This window comes from Lepidochelys kempii, chromosome 8, assembly GCF_965140265.1.
Source record: "Lepidochelys kempii isolate rLepKem1 chromosome 8, rLepKem1.hap2, whole genome shotgun sequence".
Lineage (NCBI taxonomy): Eukaryota > Metazoa > Chordata > Testudines > Cheloniidae > Lepidochelys > Lepidochelys kempii.
The window spans coordinates 3,646,042-3,665,426 of NC_133263.1; the positions used below are offsets into that span (position 1 = coordinate 3,646,042).

The 19,385-nt window shown below is 42.4% G+C and overlaps 1 protein-coding gene across 9 annotated transcripts in view; it reads right to left on the reverse strand.

The window, feature by feature from the left end:
• The window catches only part of SGCD (sarcoglycan delta), a 611,494-nt gene that overhangs the window by 78,568 nt on the left and 513,541 nt on the right, over positions 1-19,385 (reverse strand). For all 9 annotated transcript variants that reach the window (XM_073355247.1, XM_073355246.1, XM_073355243.1 and 6 more), the window contains 2 exons: positions 8,417-8,504; positions 5,107-5,226 (listed from right to left, as the gene is read on the reverse strand). In XM_073355247.1, the coding sequence (XP_073211348.1) occupies positions 5,107-5,226; positions 8,417-8,504 (208 nt within the window). The remainder of the gene's footprint in view (positions 1-5,106; positions 5,227-8,416; positions 8,505-19,385) is intronic.

Here is a 19,385-nt window from a genome sequence, read left to right on the forward strand (position 1 = left end):
TTTATATTATGGTCGTCAAGTTTGGGACTCCTTTCACTTGGGGACAATCTCTGCCCTGGAATTCGTATGTTTTATACAATAGGGGCCTTATGCAAAGCCCACTGAAATCAAAGGAAACTCTTAGATGCCTCATTAGTGATCTTTGTCATACCACGAGAACCACCAAATATGGCACTTGTGTACAGTGACTACGTCCCACTGCACCTCAACCTGACTCCCACATGTCTATATTGGTGCTTCCTCTACAATTCAAAACCAGAGACCAAAACAGCCAGTACAATGTGTAAGCACTCTCCATATTGTCTTGTTTTAAGATCATCACAATTCATCTGGATTTCCACCAATATTCAGTAAAAGAAAAACATCAATTCACTTCCCACCATAAATATTAATTACCAGAATTTGTTGGCAAGCTTTCCTGAAAACAAACTCTGAAATCTAACGTCCAAAAAGATGTCAAGGCCTTTGGGAGAACTGATTCCAGCATGCCATCTGATGTTGTTTTAAAAGGCTAAATTAAGAATCTGACCACAGTTTAATTTCTGTAAAAACTCTCACTAATTTAAATTGCTTTAGATTTAATTAAAAATGCTTTTGTATAGAGATAATAATGTAACTCTGGTAATTAGTATCAAGTGGCATCTAGAGGGCATATTTAAAAACTAATCTGGAGAATAAATAGAGCTAATTAACAGTTAGAATAATGCTTTATGATTATCCTTTGTTTATAAATGTTATAATGTTCAATGTGTTGTAGAACGAAATTGGTAATTAATGTATATCAAAGTTACTTTTCAATGTTCTTTTACTGAAGCATCTCTTAGATACAACATTTTTTAGATTATCATAATTTGTTTTATTTCGGGGTGGGGGAAGGGGTATGTGAGAGAGGGGAACTGTTTACAGCACAACATGTGAATTTAGTTAGGGCCAGTTTGTTTCTCCTTCCACTGTTCAGAGTGTGAGAGTTTATGAGCCCTTGGGAGATACCCAAATCAGCACTAGATTGTGTCTTTTTGGTGCGTGCCAAGCTATACAGTGTGGGGGAGGATATAGGGAACCCTAAGCTGTCCTCCTCCGTGAATGTCTGCCATGTGAGACTCAATGAGGAATGAAGTTCTACTCAGTGGGAGTAACGGTGGCAGATTCTGCCTCTGAGGGGTTGACTGTGAATCAAAGCCATAGCCCGCTGTATAGAGGACGATCCAGTGGTTAGGTCACCAGCCTAGTAACCATGTTAAATTCTCCACTCTGCCACAGACTCCCTGTGTGACCTTTGGCAAATCACTTCATCTCGCTGTGCCTCGGTTTCCCGTTTGTAAAATGGGGTAATAGCCCTGCAAAACCTCACAGGGGTGTCTGAGGATAAATGCATTAAAGATTGTGAGGTGTTCAAATATTATGGTAATGAGGGCCATATAAATACCTAAGGCAAAAAGATATGTCCAGGCAACAATGTGGATTCCTACGTAGCTGCCACGTCTGTCCTGCTTCTCTGTCTTTGAACTCCTGGAATTGACCTCTCCTCTGACTTAGATCCTGACTTCCATCGATCCCCGGAGCCCCAGCACGGATCCTGATCCCTGGTATTGACTCCTGGCCCAATTCTTGTTCCCGCCTCCAGTTCTGTCCTTCGGCTTGACTCCCGACTCAGACTCTGGCTTTGTCCCTCAGCTTCACTCCGACACCAGCTCTGACCCCTGGCTTCGGCTCCTGCCACTACTCCTGCCTATCTTCATCCAGGATCCTGACCCTCAGGTCCAGACAAGAATATTGGAAGGAATACAAAGATACAGAATAACATCTCCTGGCATGGTAAGCAGCGACGACAACCACTTTTTGAGACACAGTTAGATTACAGAAACGAGGGTGAAAAAAATCAAAGCCCAACACAAACGCTGAAAACGTTGCAGCTCAAGGTTACTGAAATACTGTACAGTATAACCTCTATTCTCCTGTCACCATATCTTTTCTTCTTTCATGTCTCTACCTAAGCCTGATAAAACCTTGAGAGAGATTCTGCTGCAAACATAAATAAAAATGCACGATAGCATTAGCAAGCTCCCCACTCCTTATGTTCCAGTGACTACAATGAGGCATAAACTCAAACTGATATATCTAAAACTACTGCTGCTTCCTCCAGAGCAATTCAAGCAAATAATAGACAAATATTTTTCGAGCTATGTCATCTGAAAAGGAGTATTTGCAACCTGTGGAATACTTTTTATCAGCTAATTATCACTTGGTTTGACCAAGAAAAATGGTCTAAAATATCCTTCTACTCTGAGATCTCCAGGAGAATACTTAGACTGATCATCTCCTGAATTCATAAGAATTGAGTTGATCCAATATCTCTGAAAAATGCAGTGGAGGATAGGAGACTTGTGTTAAGAGCCTAATTTTGTGGTATATATTTTACTGCTCTAAAACTGCACATTTGCTTTAACGGTCAGTTTTTAAATTTTCTAATAAAAAAGAGACACCATGAAGTCTGGAAAGCACCAAATTACAAAATCCATATAAACATATATATATATATATATATAAAATACACACATATTCCATACAGAAAGTGATAGATATAGATAGGTATATTACATAGTGTGACAAAGTTCCTCCTCTACCTTGGTGGGTCTTGTGCTTATTGGCGGATTTGCTAGCCTTGGAGCTTCACGGCAGCCCTCAGCCTGTCCGTTTTTTTGAACCCACAGTCCAGTTCGACTCCTTCTGTGTCTGACCAGGAGTTGGGAGGTTTGGGGGGAACCCGGGCCTGCCCTCTATTCCGGGTTCCAGCCCAAGGCCCTGTGGAATGCAGCTGTCTAGAGTGCCTCCTGGAACAGCTGGGCGACAGCTACAACTCCCTGGGCTACTTCCCCATGGCCTCCTCCCAACACCTTCTTTATTCTTACCATAGGACCTTCCTCCTGGTGTCTGATAATGCTTGTACTCCTCAGTCCTCCAACAGTCCGTGTTCTCACTCTCAGCTCCTAGTGCCTCTTGCTCCCAGATCCTCACACACGCACCACAAACTGAAGTGAGCTCCTTTTTAAACCCAGATGCCCGGATTAGCCTGCCTTAATTGATTCTAACAGCTTCTTGATTGGCTGCAGGTGTTCTAATCAGCCTGTCTCTCTTAATTGTCTCCAGAAGGTTTCTGATTGTTCTGGAACCTTCCCTGTTACCTTACCCAGGGAAAAGGGACCTACTTAACCTGGGGCTAATATATCTGCCTTCTATTACTCTCCTGTAGCCATCTGGCCTGACCCTGTCACAATAGGTATGTAGGTTGTTTTATTTTTTAAATGAACACTTGCATGCTCTTTTTTCTCAATTAAAAACATCCTCCACCCAATACTCCTTTGCAAACCTTCTATAACCAAACAGCAAGCACTGTACTGGAGGGCAACAGATTTAGGCTCACAGACTCTATTGGCAGAAGGGACCATCATTACTCCTTGACAGAAAAAGGAGTAATGGTCTCAAGTTGCAGTGGGGGAGGTTTAGGTTGGATATTAGGAAAAACTTTTTCACCAGGAGGGTGGTGAAGCACAGGAAAGGGTTACCTAGGGAGGTGGTAGAATCTCCTTCCTTAGAGGTTTTTAAGGTCAGGCTTGACAAAGCCCTGGCTGGGATGATTTAGTTGGGGATTGGTCCTGCTTTGAGCAGGGGGTTGGACTAGATGACCTCCTGAGGTCCCTTCCAACCCTGATATTCTATGATTCTGATTCTATGATCATGATCATCTAGTCTGAGCTCCTGCACATCGCAGGCCACAGAACCTGCCTAACCTCTGGCTGAGTTAGTGAAGTCTGCAAATCATGATTGAAAGACTTCAATTTACAGAGAATCCACCATTTACACTAGTTTAAACCTGCAAGTGACCCATGCCTCATGCTGCAGAGGAAGGTGAAAAGGCTTCATGCTTCTAAAGGGGTTACGATATATAACTATGGGGAAAAATGTTTAAAATTATTAAAAACACCTAAACAGTCTCTTTTCCACCTAACTGAAATAAACACAAAGGCTGCTCAGGCATTCGAGCACTCGTACTCACAAGATAATGCCAGCATAAACTTTGACAGAAGGACCTGGTGCAGGAAACTCTGGGGAGTTAAGCTGATCCAGGCTGCGGTAGCATAAAAAGACAAACCCCTGGTTTATAGGGGAGAGGTTTTTCAGATCAAGCACAACCCTCAAAGTAAATTAAGCCAGTCAAAGAGGAGCAGCAGCAGAGGGATGCACCAATTCTGTGGCTTTCAACAGAGAATCCTGCCAATAGGACTCCTGCAGAGTCTGGTGGGAGTTCGTGTTACTCCGGCCTACCTTGAATTACTGAAGAACTCCAGTGGATGACAACAGTGGAGAGTCTGGCTGCCTGCCAAGGGGGGCGGGGTGAATCCCTCATTGGGTATAGCGGATTAAGCCATGCCAGCAAAAAAGCCATATTGGGCTCCAAGACACAGCAAACTCTCATATGGATATTAAGGAAAAATTAGGTAATATAAGATAAAAGCCCATAGACTATCAAGAAAATTAGTATGGAGACTAAAAATACAATGTGGGAAGCAGTTCTTCTGAAAATCGTATTGCTTTAGAATGAATGTAGGGTTGGTGAAAGGACCAGATCAACAGGACTGGAGTCCTCTGTTTATTCCCAGGACAGTGACTGTGGCCGTGAAAGCTACCCTACACTGCTCCATTATCATCCGTCATCTTGGACCCAAAGGATTGAGCAGGTAGCTCAGCCTCCAAAATCATCCAGTGTTTGGCCTCTCTGCTAAGACTGCCAAAACTAGTTATTTACTTCTCCAGTGAACCTGGATTGCAGCCACCAGTAACTTATTAGGAAGGCTAGCCAACAGCCATCACATGACAGCAACGGTCACAATCAGCTTGAGGCACATTCAAAGCACAGATGTAGGTGCAAGGCAGTGAGTCCCATTACCAATCCCATGAGCAGTCCAGTCTCCCAAGGCTTGACCAACCCCTACTGATGTCAACAAGAGTTTTGGTGTTGACTTCAAACCGAGCTCGACCAAGCTCTTAGAAAACTTTCTGAGAAGTTTAGACAGTTTTAGAACAGTTGATTTGTCTAAGAACTCTTACCTAAAACTCTCAGTCTCTCTGCTCCCACGACCACTTCGTTGTCATCTGCAGAAAACAGCAATTTTCCAGAGAGGGATTTCACCTCGAATTTTTGGCTGTGTGCTTCCACTGCTTGGGGACCTAGAACGGGAGAACAGGTTTAGCCCATGTTTTCTGAAGAAAATCATATGGTATTTTTATGAATGCAATAAATCTGAGTGTTGAGATTATCTCAGTAATTCTGCATGTATGATCTACAATTTGATCAACCACTCAGAGAGATTTCTCCTCTTGAGAGTGTGACTTCTCCTTAGGACAAGGTAATAACATGATGTTTAAACCGCCCTGTAAAAATGACCATGATTTCTTCCTATGCCTTAATGAACATTTGTTGACATTACAAAACCACCAAGCAATTTATCACAACTGGGAGTTTCTGCTAAAGAAAGACCCAGGCATGAAATAGCAGAGTGTGTTATCAGCCCTGATTTAAGTGCATTGGCACAGCTGTACAAGGTACGAAGATTTTTGCAAGGCATGAGTGTATGAAAAGGACGAAAGGAAGCAAGTCCAACATCTGCCCTTTCTTTGCTTGGCTCTGACTTCCATATAAATCCAATTTACCCTGAATAAACTGATGCTGGTATCTGACATGCTCCAATCCAAAAGGAATATAAAAATCAGGAGCAAGTGCTTCATTTTGAACTGTAGACTAATGGCCTGTTCTACTGAAATCAATAGGAGCAGATGAGGTACAGTACTAAGAGTCTGACCCTGAGAAGGGATGAGCATTTTCAAATGAGCCTTCACAGGATGAGGCCCTACGTGACTGGCTTTCAAGCATGTACAAGACAAAATAAAGGGAAGTCACCTTTAATATTTCAGAAAGTTTTATATGAGTAACACTTCCCCAGTATTTAGCTCTTATCTTAATACTACTGCTGTCTTTTGATGTGCTCTGCAATCTCATGCTGAGAAGTCTCTGGTAATGCTTTTTGTTCCAAAGCCTGACAAACATTACCTGCCCTTGTGGCCATTCCATCCTGGTCTGTGGCTCAGCAGTGCAAAGAGCTGACCCTTCTGCTACCTGACCAGGACTCAACTTGTAAAAATCACCACTTAACATTCCTCTCCTACCTATCCCACGCCACGCACAACAAAACCTGATTGATTTGCCATGGCTCATTGGCAGATGACCAGACCCAAATGTTTCTCTCACTGTCTCCCTGACTAGTCTCACTTCTCAGAAGAAAAATGACTCTTGAAGGGCCAAGGTTTTTAAATGTGGGCTTTAACACTGTGTGCTCACAATTGCTCGCCCATGCAGTTGTGTGCACTAGCATTTATGCATGCCAATGCTGCCTGAGTGCACAAACAATTAATTGTGTGCACAGTGGTGGGTACAGAAGGTAGAAACTGTTTAATTCTGTGGAAACACTAAAGGATCCTGCAAATTATTTTGAGAAAATCTCACAATTTTTGGCAGCTTTTAGGTTCGAATTTCTCTCTACCTACCCACGACTGCAATGCGCTCAATACGGGACTATCATCTTAAGACCACTCGGAACGGACTCTGGCGCGGAATGCAGCACCCTGCTTACTAATCAGAGTGTCACACTGAGATCTCACATCATCAGCTTTCCATGAGCTGTGTTGGCAGCCTGTGAGTTCTCTGTGCGGAGTTCCAGGTGTCGGTTTTAACCGGTAAAGCCCTATGTGGAAACTGGTTCCCTGAGAAGACAGCATCGCTCTGCATGCCGTTCCACCTCAGCTGAGATCAGCAGAGTTGCTTAAACTGGAAACCCCTCAATTTAAAGAGATGGGAGCAGCTGGCAGGGTGTTCTCTATGAAGGGCTCTCGATTGTGGAATTCTCTTTCCCACTCCTCGTTAAAGAATTTGTATTTGAGATATGCTGTGTTATCCCACCCTTCTTCTGAGGCATGTAAGGGGGATGTGGGCTTACAGACACACACAGTGCTACTATATTCGATTACGATTACTGCTGTCATCAGGAGTTGGTTTCTAAACTATGGAGCAGGAGATTTTTAGAGTAGTTATATTTAGGTTCAGTTATATTATATGGTATCATATCATTTACCATGACTTTTAAGTGTATGCAAAGATACCCAGAGCACGTAATGGGTGTTGATTGCAGCCTTTATACATCAAATTAAAAGTATTTGGTTATTTATGTTGCACCGATCCCAATGGTGAAGAAGCATCTGACATTCCAAACCAAACAGGCCGGCAGCAGTAAGTTTATGATCTTTTCCAAAAGTCAACCTCCCATGCCTTCATTAGAGACTGCATCTCTACTAGCCACTTTGCTGTGTTGGGTCTCATTTCGGTGTTGGCATGGTGTGTGCTTTGTGCGTGTGTGTGTGTGACAGAGCTGCTGTATCTTCTACTAACAGCCATCTAGACACTTCCAAGCTCTGCCAAAACAGAATCACTTAAGTGACACAAAGTTTCCATGGGAAATAAATGGCAAATGACCAACAAAGTAAACAAGTTCCTTTTGAATGGCAAAATCTGGGAGCTCAGGATTGAATTTATTTCCCTCCTCACGGCAATTTTCACATGCACCTTAAGTCATTGGTTACTGAATCTGGTTAATTATTTAGCACTGTGGCTGGAGGTGAGATGGAGCCAGCCAGACAATCCAAACTCATGTAGAAACAACATGTTTATGGATTACTGGCTCCACCACACAGCAATTCTTCTCCTTGGTCATAGCCTGCTCTGTTTGTATATTAAGCATTTTACGTGCCGCTCTCTCGACACAAATCACACATGCTCTCAAAGACATACCCGTGCGGTGGATTTCTGAAACACTGGTTTCCCCATCAAACATGAAGTGCTAATGCTCCTGAGAATAAGGGTTCTTTAGCAGCAGAAGGAGCTTTGGGTTTGGAAAGCACTCAATTGCAGAGCATCTGTGCACAGATGGTGCTAACCAACAGAGTTCAAGAGATCTTAGGCAAGTTAAAAGTATCTTGGGACAATCCTGTGCCTGTTCAAATGAAATGTCAGACTGAATATTTTCTTCCTGACCCTGAAGTCATACAACTAACCTTTTGTCTCTGGATTGACTTTCAAGTGACAATAATTTTCAGCTTCTTTATTAGAAATGTGCAGCCAGCTTCTTCTCCAGCACAGCCCTAACGTTCTTATCTTTTGTTTCTACAAAGTGGAGCTAACTTTTAAGTTGTACTTCACTAGAAGCCTTAGCTACCCTCCTCTGTACTGTTTAATGATTGTAAATTATCCCACAGCACAGGGTCCTTTACATCTTCTTAATTCTTTCCTCTGGTGTTTTCTCTTCCTTACCTGTTACAAGACGAGTAAGGACTTTAGTCTTCTCATTGAGAATGTTCACTGTAACATTTCTGGCAGATTGGAAGTACAATGGATTGCCCTATAATAAGAGCACAAGAGAAAGCAAATAAGAAGGGAGCTTAAAGAAGAACACTCTTGAGAAAGCTGTAGGATGTGTGTGCTCGGCCATGGGGCTTCTCGTTTCTCCTGATCTTTGAAAAATGGTCACAAAGTTAGAAGTCTGTTTGAAGTGCAGGGAAGATGCTAGTGTGTGTTAGTTTGTGTTCGGATTGAACCCTGCATCAGAACATGAACCAGTACAGTGACTGCGCAGTGGATGTTACATAACCCCACCAGTGTCCGGGGACAGTGTTTCACACCCACAGTGCATTCACTTTGCACAGGCCTAAATGATCAGTCCCACTTCCCTCTTTACCCTGGACAGTGCACTAAAGTCTAATTATACTGTAGGAACTGTCATCTTTATTACTGGTGTAATCTGACCAACCTGTTATTTAAAAACATTTGTGCGAGGTGAGTCTGATTTGAACTTCCCAACATTTTAGGGTGTTTGGCCCTGGGGTTCGGGTTGGTCCTCTCCTTAGTTACTGCAGCATATTTGGTAATCAAACCTATAACATCTGCATAAAACTCCAGATTAAATGAGCAGGTGTTATTTTGTGAGTGTGGGTGTTTTGTGAGCGTGTGGGTGTGTGGGAACATGTGCGTTGTGTGAGTGTGTGGGGGGAAATATGAATGAGAGAGATTCTTGATAACATTTTAAAACAGCTTTTGTTCTCAATCCACTTATGAGGCGTACCATACATACCATTACATAGCATTAACAAACAGCCCACGGCGCTGAGCACTCTGAGCAAGATTCAACGCATTGGTTTCAATGGAGTTACACAGCTGGATTTGACCCTATTGCTTTAGCTCACAGGCTTTTGGCCATTCTTAAATATTCCATTTTCAATTCATCAGCGGGGAAAAATAAATAAATAAGAGCAGCTATTGCAATATGGGAACTCTGTGGCTCCCTGGCATGGGCCTCTTCAGGTACCGTACCCACAGAAGGAAGCCAAAGGAAACCGGCAGTGGAAATCAGCTGGCTCCTTCTGTCTAAAAGCACATGCAGGGCACACACTAGTCAGCCCTCTCCAACAGCTTCTCACTAACAGGATCCACAGAACACACAGTATGGATTTCTCAGTGGTTGCTGGTACCAAAGGCACCAATAGGGTGACCATATCTAAACTTAATGCATGTGGTGGAAATGATCTCTCCAGCTGAGCAATCAGTATTCAGCTGCATGGTGTCTAACCTAGGCATCTGTGCAGGGCTACTATTTCCAGAAGAATTTAAGGGGGAAATTCATCAACTGCCTAAACCACGCTAACAGTTAAAATTTGCATAAGAGCAATAACAACAACAACAGTTCTGTGATTCTTTTTATCTAACGTACTTCCTTAGATGCCCAAATCTTTTTCCACTGAAGACTGTTTCAAAGGCTTCCTTGACTTCAGTGGGAGCAGAACAGGGACCCTACCTATCACCATATATTTCCTTGACCCCCAGCCTTTGTAGCGTAACTGACATTTAGATAGCACCTTTCATCCATAGGGCTCCCAAAGCATGCTACAATGCACATACAGGATGCAATTTTCAACAGCGCTCTAGCTCTGCTCCCACTGAAGCCAGTGGGAGTTTTAGCACTGACTTTGACAAGAAGAGAGTAAAATCAATTTCAAACAGCTCATGGAAATCCCACCCACAGTGATCACTTAATGAACCACTGAAATGCAGTCACATCTGGGGTGGCAGGCTGCAGCCTCCTGCATTACTGGCATACAGCACCCTGCACAGCAATGGGAGATGAGGGCACTAATTTGAATGAGGACTCTCAGGCCAGCCCCTTTCTTTAAGAATATTGCCATGGGACTTCTAATGTCTATGTGGAGCAGACAGCAAACCTGTTATTAAGGTCAGATCTGAAAACAGCCACTTGGCATGGAACTCAAGGGGACAGATCCCCAGCTGGTGTCAGTCAGTGTTGCTCCCCTGACTTCCCCAAAGCTACACCGATATACGCCAGCTGAGTTCTGGCCCAATGTGCCTAGCTCAGGAGGAAGAAGGGCTCTCTTTGGCCCTGATCAGATTAAAAAACTATGGCCCTGGGGCAGAGATGGGGGTAGAACCCAGAACTCCTTACTATCTATCCAGCATCTATGCACTCGGCCACACTGCTTCCCCTTTTATTTGGTGCAGTGGGAAACTGGGAAGCTCATGAAAGGATTCAGGAGGTGACGTGAACATAGTTGAGTATGACTGTTCCTCGGAGAGAAAGGTGCTAATGTACAAAAGATGTGCCACTCCTCTCTGTGCAGGGTTATTTTGTGGATCAGAACTACTAAATGTTTGGTCCAGGAGCTTAAGAGATGTCACAGAGTAACTTTCAGACGGGCGGAAACTTGGGGTAAGAAAAGCACATAGTTATATGAAAAGTAATTTATTTGGCAAGACAGGATCTGTATGTCTTTCACTCTTACTGCATATATCTGTGCTTTATAACAACTTTCTCCTTCGCCACCTGGCTAGCACTGAAGTGGCAATGCAACAGACGTTTCCATAAGCATTAAGGAAGTCACTTTGGCCATCTTTGCATCGCTTTCCCTCCATTCTGCAAAGAGCACCTGCTGCAGGCAATGCTTGTGTGGAGAACAGGTCTTCGTCTGGGTGCAGGGATCTGTCTGTGGCGCTCTGTGCAGGACTGGGCTGTTAATGTGCACTTTTTGTGAACGCTGGAGTGGTCCGGTTTCCTGACAACAATGTGTGCAGAAAGCCAATGTCAAGGTCACAGATATGCACAGAACCCCCCAAAGTTAACTACACAGATACAGGTCCTGGCACTACTTGTACCTATGTGCTCAACCAGCGAGCACACTGAAAAGAATGCCGTGTGATTTATCTGACTGATCCTAATTCAGACACCCAGGTTAAATTCTGAAAATTCCCAATCCAGCTATGGAACAAAAAAATGAGAAGGATTAATGAAATAAACTTGAATAATGCATAAACTGGAAGAAATTCTGATTTGCTCATGGACATTCCACAAGTATTAAAAGAGGTTATCTTTGTTGAATGAATTGAGAATTATTCTGTTTGTTCTAACCCAGCGTCTCATTTCACTCGACCAAGTAGTGGTCATAATTCTATATAAATGATGTAGCAATAGCCACAGAAGTAAATGTGATGTCACAAATTCAGTATGGTAGCCCTTATTAAAACTCAATGGGCCAGCTCCTGAAGTTCTTCCTCAGGCATAACTCCCAGTTAAGCTGTTTTCCCAGAGTAAGGGACTTCTGGGTTAGCCCATAACTTTGTAAATGAGCAAACATGGTAAGAAAAAGTACAGAAAATAAACGAAGTATAATAAGAGTCTGGAGACTTGAGCTGATTCCAGTCTTCACTGTCTGACCTTGGACAAGGCATTTAAGTTCACTGTGTCTCATTTTACTCGTCTGTCAGGTGAAGACAAATCATTCTCATCTACCTTTGAGATGTGCTTGCAGATCCTTAGATGAAACGTGCAAAGTATATAAGTACCAAGCATTATATTTTATTTCTAAAACAGCAGGTCTGAAACATGAACCCAATACAAAAGAGCATCTGAATAAAAACCAGGAAACGTCTGAAAGTTTAAACAACAGAGCAGCTCCATCTAAACTCCCCCAGAAAGGAAAAGAGTAAAAGGGCCAATTCCTTTTTATTATTTTTTTCCATTTTACCCTGAATTATTTATGTTCCACTACCAAGGGCTTAGAAAGAAATATTGATTCTTTGTCCTGTATTTTTAATGAAACAGAAATAAACTTAGCTCCACTTTATTATTTCCTTGTTTATACATTAGCATCCTCAGTGACCTCAGCAGGGACCTGACCCAAACAGCTCTTGAAATCAGGTTTATTACTATTACAAATTTAAATTTCACACTGACTGAAGGCTGGATTTTTTAAAAAGACAGATGTCTAGAATCCATATGAAATTATAGCCATGGATGACATCATAACCATTATAACCGCATTATAAACAAGGCAGGTCACATTTTTGACCTATCCCACTTGACTGTTGTTACTAGAGGGATGCAGATAGACTAAGCATTTTGAAAAGGTTAGCATGCCTTTCAGTCTCCATTAAGGTAGGAAAACAGTCCAAGGAACTACATGACAGGCATGGTTTCAAACTCCATTATTGATTTACATAATAAGATACTGTAGAGAACACGACTAGATAAGCTAAGAGGTTATGCCCACCCTCACCAGAGTACATTATAGAACACACATGCTGACCCTACTGCAGCTGTGTAGTTCATAGATTCAGATCTCTCTTCATGTGGCTTTCAGAAAACTAAATTTGCTTGATGGAAGAAGCATGCTTTTATTAGTCTGTAGGGAAGGAATATTTCAAGCACTTAGTGTAATGCCCCCTCACATTTCCATAACTCTCTTTCCATTTGGAAATGAATAAAAGGCTAGAAAAATATTCCCTGCTACTGGAAATTGTGCACACTTTGCATCCTGTGTCTTTTACTTACACACACAATAACTCAATCATCTCTCAGACAAGGCCCTTTAAAAACTTCTTGACCCCTTTTAGAAATTCAGGTATGATCCCCCCGTTCTTTCATTAACCAAACTAAATCAAATGTTAGTGACTCACTTTCTTCCCTTCTTTAAAACAAGTAATTAATCAGGAAATGGGATTAGGGAAACAGTCTTACATTTTTATTACTATTTCTTGTTAACATGGTCCAACATTAATTCCTCCAATGCACAAGCGCACCGGGAAATATAGACCGATACAGTATCATCACCTCAATAAAAATAATTATACGTAGTTTGGGCTTCAGAGCTTCAGTCCACACTAGAATAATACTCTCATACATGGTTCTGTAATCTATTAAACCTAAATTTAGAGTACAGGGGGCCAGGTCTGACTATAGTCATAACAATGTAAGTAGGAGACACACCAAATCTCTAGAATATAATATGAAACAGCTCTGGAAATGTGTATTTCATGTCATAGCCCAGTTCTGATCTTTCCAGGTGAATACTGATGAAGAGACGAGGGCCTGATCCAATGAAAACTGAAGTAAATGGAAAGGTTCTCATTGACTTCAATGGGCTCTACATCTCTTTACTGTGTGATGAAAAAAACAGTGGGGAAAAAAGGTCTCTCTGTATCTCCAAGATGCTTCATCTAGTTTTTTCGGAGGACTCAAATTAAAGGTAAAATACACCTGGTGTTGCCATTCCAATAGCTTTATAATCTACACTATTTCAGTCTATGGCTTTCCACTTGAGCTGCCTGCATAATGTCTGAGAGATTATGAAATCTTCAGCATTTTCCCCATTTGTTCTTCCTACACACAATCAAACATGTAATGAAAGTTATCACCCAGGCCCCAAAACAACACTATGCCTTGACGTTCAGCCCATTTGCCAATATTAGTTCTATCTGTATGCCAAGACATGGGCACTCTAACTTTTGTCTCCTTCCATCTACTGTCAGCTCACTTGGGTTATTGTGAAGATGTTGCCAAAAGCTGAAAATCTTTCATATCTTAATTATCCCGTAGCACTCACTGGATTGAACAATAGCCTTTGATTTAACTTTCTTTGCCCATTAAATCAGCATTCATCTCCCCAGCAGCACTATTTTACATTTTTGTTTCTTTTATGTGATTAATTTGATCAGACTTCTGGAGAATTGGAGGCACCGGCTTGCACAAACCTCTCTGGTAGCAGGATGCCATTGCTTCCCTTCTGCATGTTTTCATGTCTGCTCCTGACGACTTCAAGTATTCTCCTTGTAAACCGTTTAATGAAGGTTCCATGACAGGATGCTTCAATTCCATTTCAGGGGGCAAGTCTAGGATGAGATTTTCAAAGCAGGCTACCCGCCTACCATTGTAATGGAAACTAGGTTCCTAATTCCTTAGCAGAAACCGTACATGTGAGTATGGCATATGGCTCCTTTGAAACCCCCAGCTCTAATCCTTTTCTCTAGCAAACATAAAAACTCCGTCTCTGACTCCTGCTCTGCATTACCATCACCCCCAATGGCATAGCACTAAAGCAAATGTTCATGGACATGTACTAGTAGATGCCACAGATACTCAATTTATTAAAATATGGGGACATATGCTACAGGATATAGTATTTGAAAGGTGCAGCAAATATGTCACTACAATACAGTTTGTTTCCTAACTAATCAGTGAGCTATCCAATAGAATATATAAGATTTTGCAAAAGGTATCGACTGATTGTTCGGAAGGCTCAATACATGGGAAAGTGAATCATAACACTTTGCCAGGTGCCTTTCGCTGACTCACTTCAGAACAGATGCTAAAAGCTCCTCGATCAAAGATAACACCACCTTGACTGACACCCTTGATGCACAGCCCATGCAATCCAAACCTATGCTCTCTTTAAGGGAATTAGATATTTTACAGAGATTTCCTTGGATTAGTTTTGGGAGATTATAAAAATAAGTAGGAAATCTTATTATATTTTAAGAGGTAATTTAAAAGTAATACATCAACATCAATATTTTTAAAGTCAGTAAGGTCAAAAAGGAGTAGTTTAAATTGGATCCAGTGGAGCCCACGAAATCTGAACATGAAGTGCTGGAACAAGTCAACATGAAGAGGGGAGATAGCTGTGTTACCTCCAGTCTTGTAGAACTCATGGGAAAAGTCCAACACAGAGACATGAACCATAGTGGCAGCTGGCAGCCTGTGAACAGTGCCTGTGTCACTACCATACCCCTCGCTGAAGTAGAGAAAGGAAATGACCTGCTATGTAAAATCATATTAGGATTACCGGACGGGAAAAGCTCATTTCAATAGCCCTCCCACCTGCCTGGGGCAATCCACTGCCCCACCTGCAAGGAGAGAGCTCCAGAAGTCAGGAAGACTGGTCCTGCTCTAGATCCAAAGCGGTGGGATCCATTCACAAACAGACTACCTAGACTATCACCAGAGTGGACGTGTTCTGCACCTGACCCAACCACCCCACTGCCCGCGATCACAGGGTGACCTACCTGTCCCCATTGCTACTGCTGTGAGGAACAGCTGACAGACAGCTAAGCAGCAGTTCTGCAGAAAAGGACCTGGGGATTACAGTCGACAAGAAGCTGTATATGAGTGAACAGTGTGCCCTTGTTGCCAAGAAGGCCAATAGCATATTGGGCTGTATTAGTGGGAGCATTGCCAGCAGATCGAGGGAAGTGATTATTCCCCTCTACTCGGCTCTGGTGAGGCCACACCTGGAGTGTTGCATCCAGTTTTGGTCCCCCCACTACAGAAAGGATGTGGACAAATTGGAGAGAGTCCAGCAGAGGGCAATGAAAATGATTAGGGGGCTGGGGCACATGACTTACGAGGAGAAGCTGAGGGAACTGGGCTTAGTTAGTCTTCAGAAGAGAAGAGTGAGGGGGGATTTGATAGCAGCCTTCAACTACCTGAAGAGGGGTTCCAAAGAGGCAGGTGGGAGGGCTATTGAAATGAGCTTTTCCCATCCGGTAATCCTAATATGATTTTACATAGCAGGTCATTTCCTTTCTCTACTTCAGCGAGGGGTATGGTAGTGACACAGGCACTGTTCACAGGCTGCCAGCTGCCACTATGGTTCATGTCTTTGTGTTGGACTTTTCCCATGAGTTCTACAAGACTGGAGGTAACACAGCTATCTCCCCTCTTCATGTTGACTTGTTCCAGCACTTCATGTTCAGATTTCGTGGGCTCCACTGGATCCAATTTAAACTACTCCTTTTTGACCTTACTGACTTTAACTTACTGAGCTGTTCTCAGTGATGGCAGATGACAAAACAAGGAGAAATGGTCTCAAGTTGCAGTGCGGGAGGTCGAGTTTGGATATCAGGAAACACTATTTCACTAGGAGGGTGGTGAAGTACTGGAATGGGTTACCAAGGGAGGTGGTGGAATCTCCATCCTTAGAGATTTTTAAGGCCTGGATTGACAAAGCCCTGGCTGGGATGATTTAGTTTGGGATTGGTCCTGCTTTGAGCAGGGTGTTGGACTAGATGACCTCCTGAGGTCCCTTCTAACCCTAATCGTCTATGATTCTATTCTGTGACAGGGGAGCAGGGAGCATGATGGATAAAGAGGCACCTAGCTAAGGTTGTGGGGAGTGGAAGGACTGATGGTTTCGGATGAGTAGAGAGTGTGGAATTGATGGATTTTTTGGTGGTAGTCATGGCAGGGCAGAATGTAGCACTGCTGGGTGAGCCCGCGAGAGAGAATGATAACACCACCTCACTCTTATATACAGCTTTTCATCCAGACATCTCACAGCACTTTACAGGAGAAGAGCGTTTTCCTCAGGAACTATTGCACACATCACTGACTGAGGCAGAAATTTTTTGAAGGAGCCAGATGTTGAAATTTTGGCAGCACATCACAGCTCATAATGTTCCTATGGTCGGACCAATGACATGTGTGAGCACCCCTAAGTCTGTTCTGGGTGGAAGAAACACAGGGTAAGTAATATATGCCATACTCACATGTACGGTTTCTGCTGCTGTCTCTCTATCTACCAACTTCTTGCCTTGCCTGGGCACGCAAAAGAACAATGCCCTAGATGGCCACTGTTCCAATTCCATGCAAAATGTGATGAGTATATATGCCATTCTGAGTGAGAGGTGACCGTTCACACTTCTGCCTACTGTCAAGTGGCAAATAACCACAGTCTCTAAATGGCGAGGAAAAGCAGCATTTTTAGAAACACTTTCTCCTGCAACAAGGAGGGGAACCTTTTCCAGTGAAATCTCACAAAAAACGTCACCTCTGTTCACTGCTCTGACTGCAACCAAGTCCACCAGTGGGTGCAGTATGGCACACAGCGTACATTAGCAGAAAGGTGCACGCTACTTCTTTTTGGATTCCCCATCCCCCCTCAGCCATTCTGACCTGCACTGGAAGGCGGCTTTGGAACCCGATTGTGGTCAATTTCTCACCTCACTCCTGCCGTGATTCCATACAGCAAGGGTGGGAGTTTGCCCATCATACCCTTGGTGAACAAATTAATCATGTAGCTCAATCTGCAGACGTTACACTGAAAATACATCCCTTAATGTTACTTGAACACATATTTGGTTGTTTAATCACTGAGCCTCTTCTGTTCTTGACTTTGTCCTTCAAACAGTTGAACATGATGTTCATGTAACTAAATATGTTTTCTTAGCAAAATTTCCAACTTGACAATGTAAGCTTTTCAAAGAAGAATGAACATGATCTGTGAACTGAATTGATAATGCCGGCAGATTAAAACAAATGCTATACAATATCTCAGTACATGCCATATTTATGACTGAAGACGGTTGCTTTTAGGAAGGAAGCAACAGGTTTAGCATAAAGGTAATAAAATGTATTCTCTGTCCTTTTCCAACCGTAAACAAATCTTTCTCAGAAGTGAAATACAGCCATATCATGTAGTTGGGATCAGTGTAGAGCTGGTATAAATTTTTACCTGCAATTGCCATTGTTATGTCTAAGTAATTATGGGCCCTTTCTATGTGAAGTCTCTATTAGGAGCTGACTCAACATGCAGCATGATACCTTCCTCCTTTTCTTTTCTTTTTTCCCCCCCAACATCCAGTATTTCAATGTTTTAAAAAAACACAATTCCCTCCTCCCCAGACAAGAAAACCGTATACACGAAAGATAAAGTAATTGCTATGGGAAGATACGTTTTAAAGTAGAGTTATGGTCAGAAAAATTAACATCGTATTAGGAAATAGAACAAATTCCTTTGTGTATAGCTCCTTACTTTATTTTAGTGACAAAAACAAAATTATATACTCCTGTTACTCCTATAACCAGTTTTCTAGTCTATGGCAGCACTTTACCTCTCAACCCATGACTACTTAGTTTCCTTGAGAGCTTCTTGCTGGTCAAAGTCTTCATGAAAGACCAAATACACAATGTCAACCCGTCCTTCTTTATTCATACCTTGCTGACTTGCTTACGGAATCCTATAGATTAGAGAAGCCCAATTTCCCCTTACATAAACAAGACTGGTTTGTCCCTATCAGTCTTTGGGGCTTCCCATATGTTTGGGCAGCAACCAGAACCATGGTACCTCAACCTTGATTGGAACCTTCGGACGCTACTGCAATACAAATCACCATCATCTTAGCATATTCATGTAGGTGTTGACCCTTAGTTTCAAATGCAGAGCCAGATTTTGCCTTTAGTTATATTTGTGAAACCCCAAAGAGACTACACCGGGAGCATTTGGCTTGTATGGTCTTTATTATTGTTGCTGATCCTAGATCCAGGAAGAATGCAACTTGACTGTCATATCCTAAGGAGAGTTTGCAGGGTTGGCAGATAGAAAATAAAAACAATATTTTACTTATAAACTGAACAAATCTGTTCTGAAAGTTATTGAAAGGCCCTAAACATGCAACCACCAGATGCCATTTATATAGTCACTTTTCAAAGCAGAATGGCAATTTAATTTTCCTGGAGTACAGTAGTGTTAATCCTGAAAGCATTTAATTGCAATCTTGTGGTTTAGGACAAATCTTCCTCAGCTCCTTCCTTATTGCTTTGTCTAATAGCTGTATGTTTCCAGCTGTGGGATACCTGAATTATAATTCAATATTCTGGGGGAAAATCGTCACAGCCTTGTGCATGTTGCTAATGGAAGGGGGGACTAGGTCATGGTGTATATAGTTTTTGCATTGTTGAGGTGACGATGATGATTTGTACCAATGTCCTTACTGCTGTGGTATCCAGACTCTCTTTACAGGGTTAAAAGAGAGCCCAACACCTTCTCCACAATGGGGATGATGCATTCTGTGTACCTCACCCCACAGCAATGGAACCGACTGCCCTGAAAGGATTGGAGATGACAAATATTTTATGATGATGATTTAAATGTTAGTAAAAAGA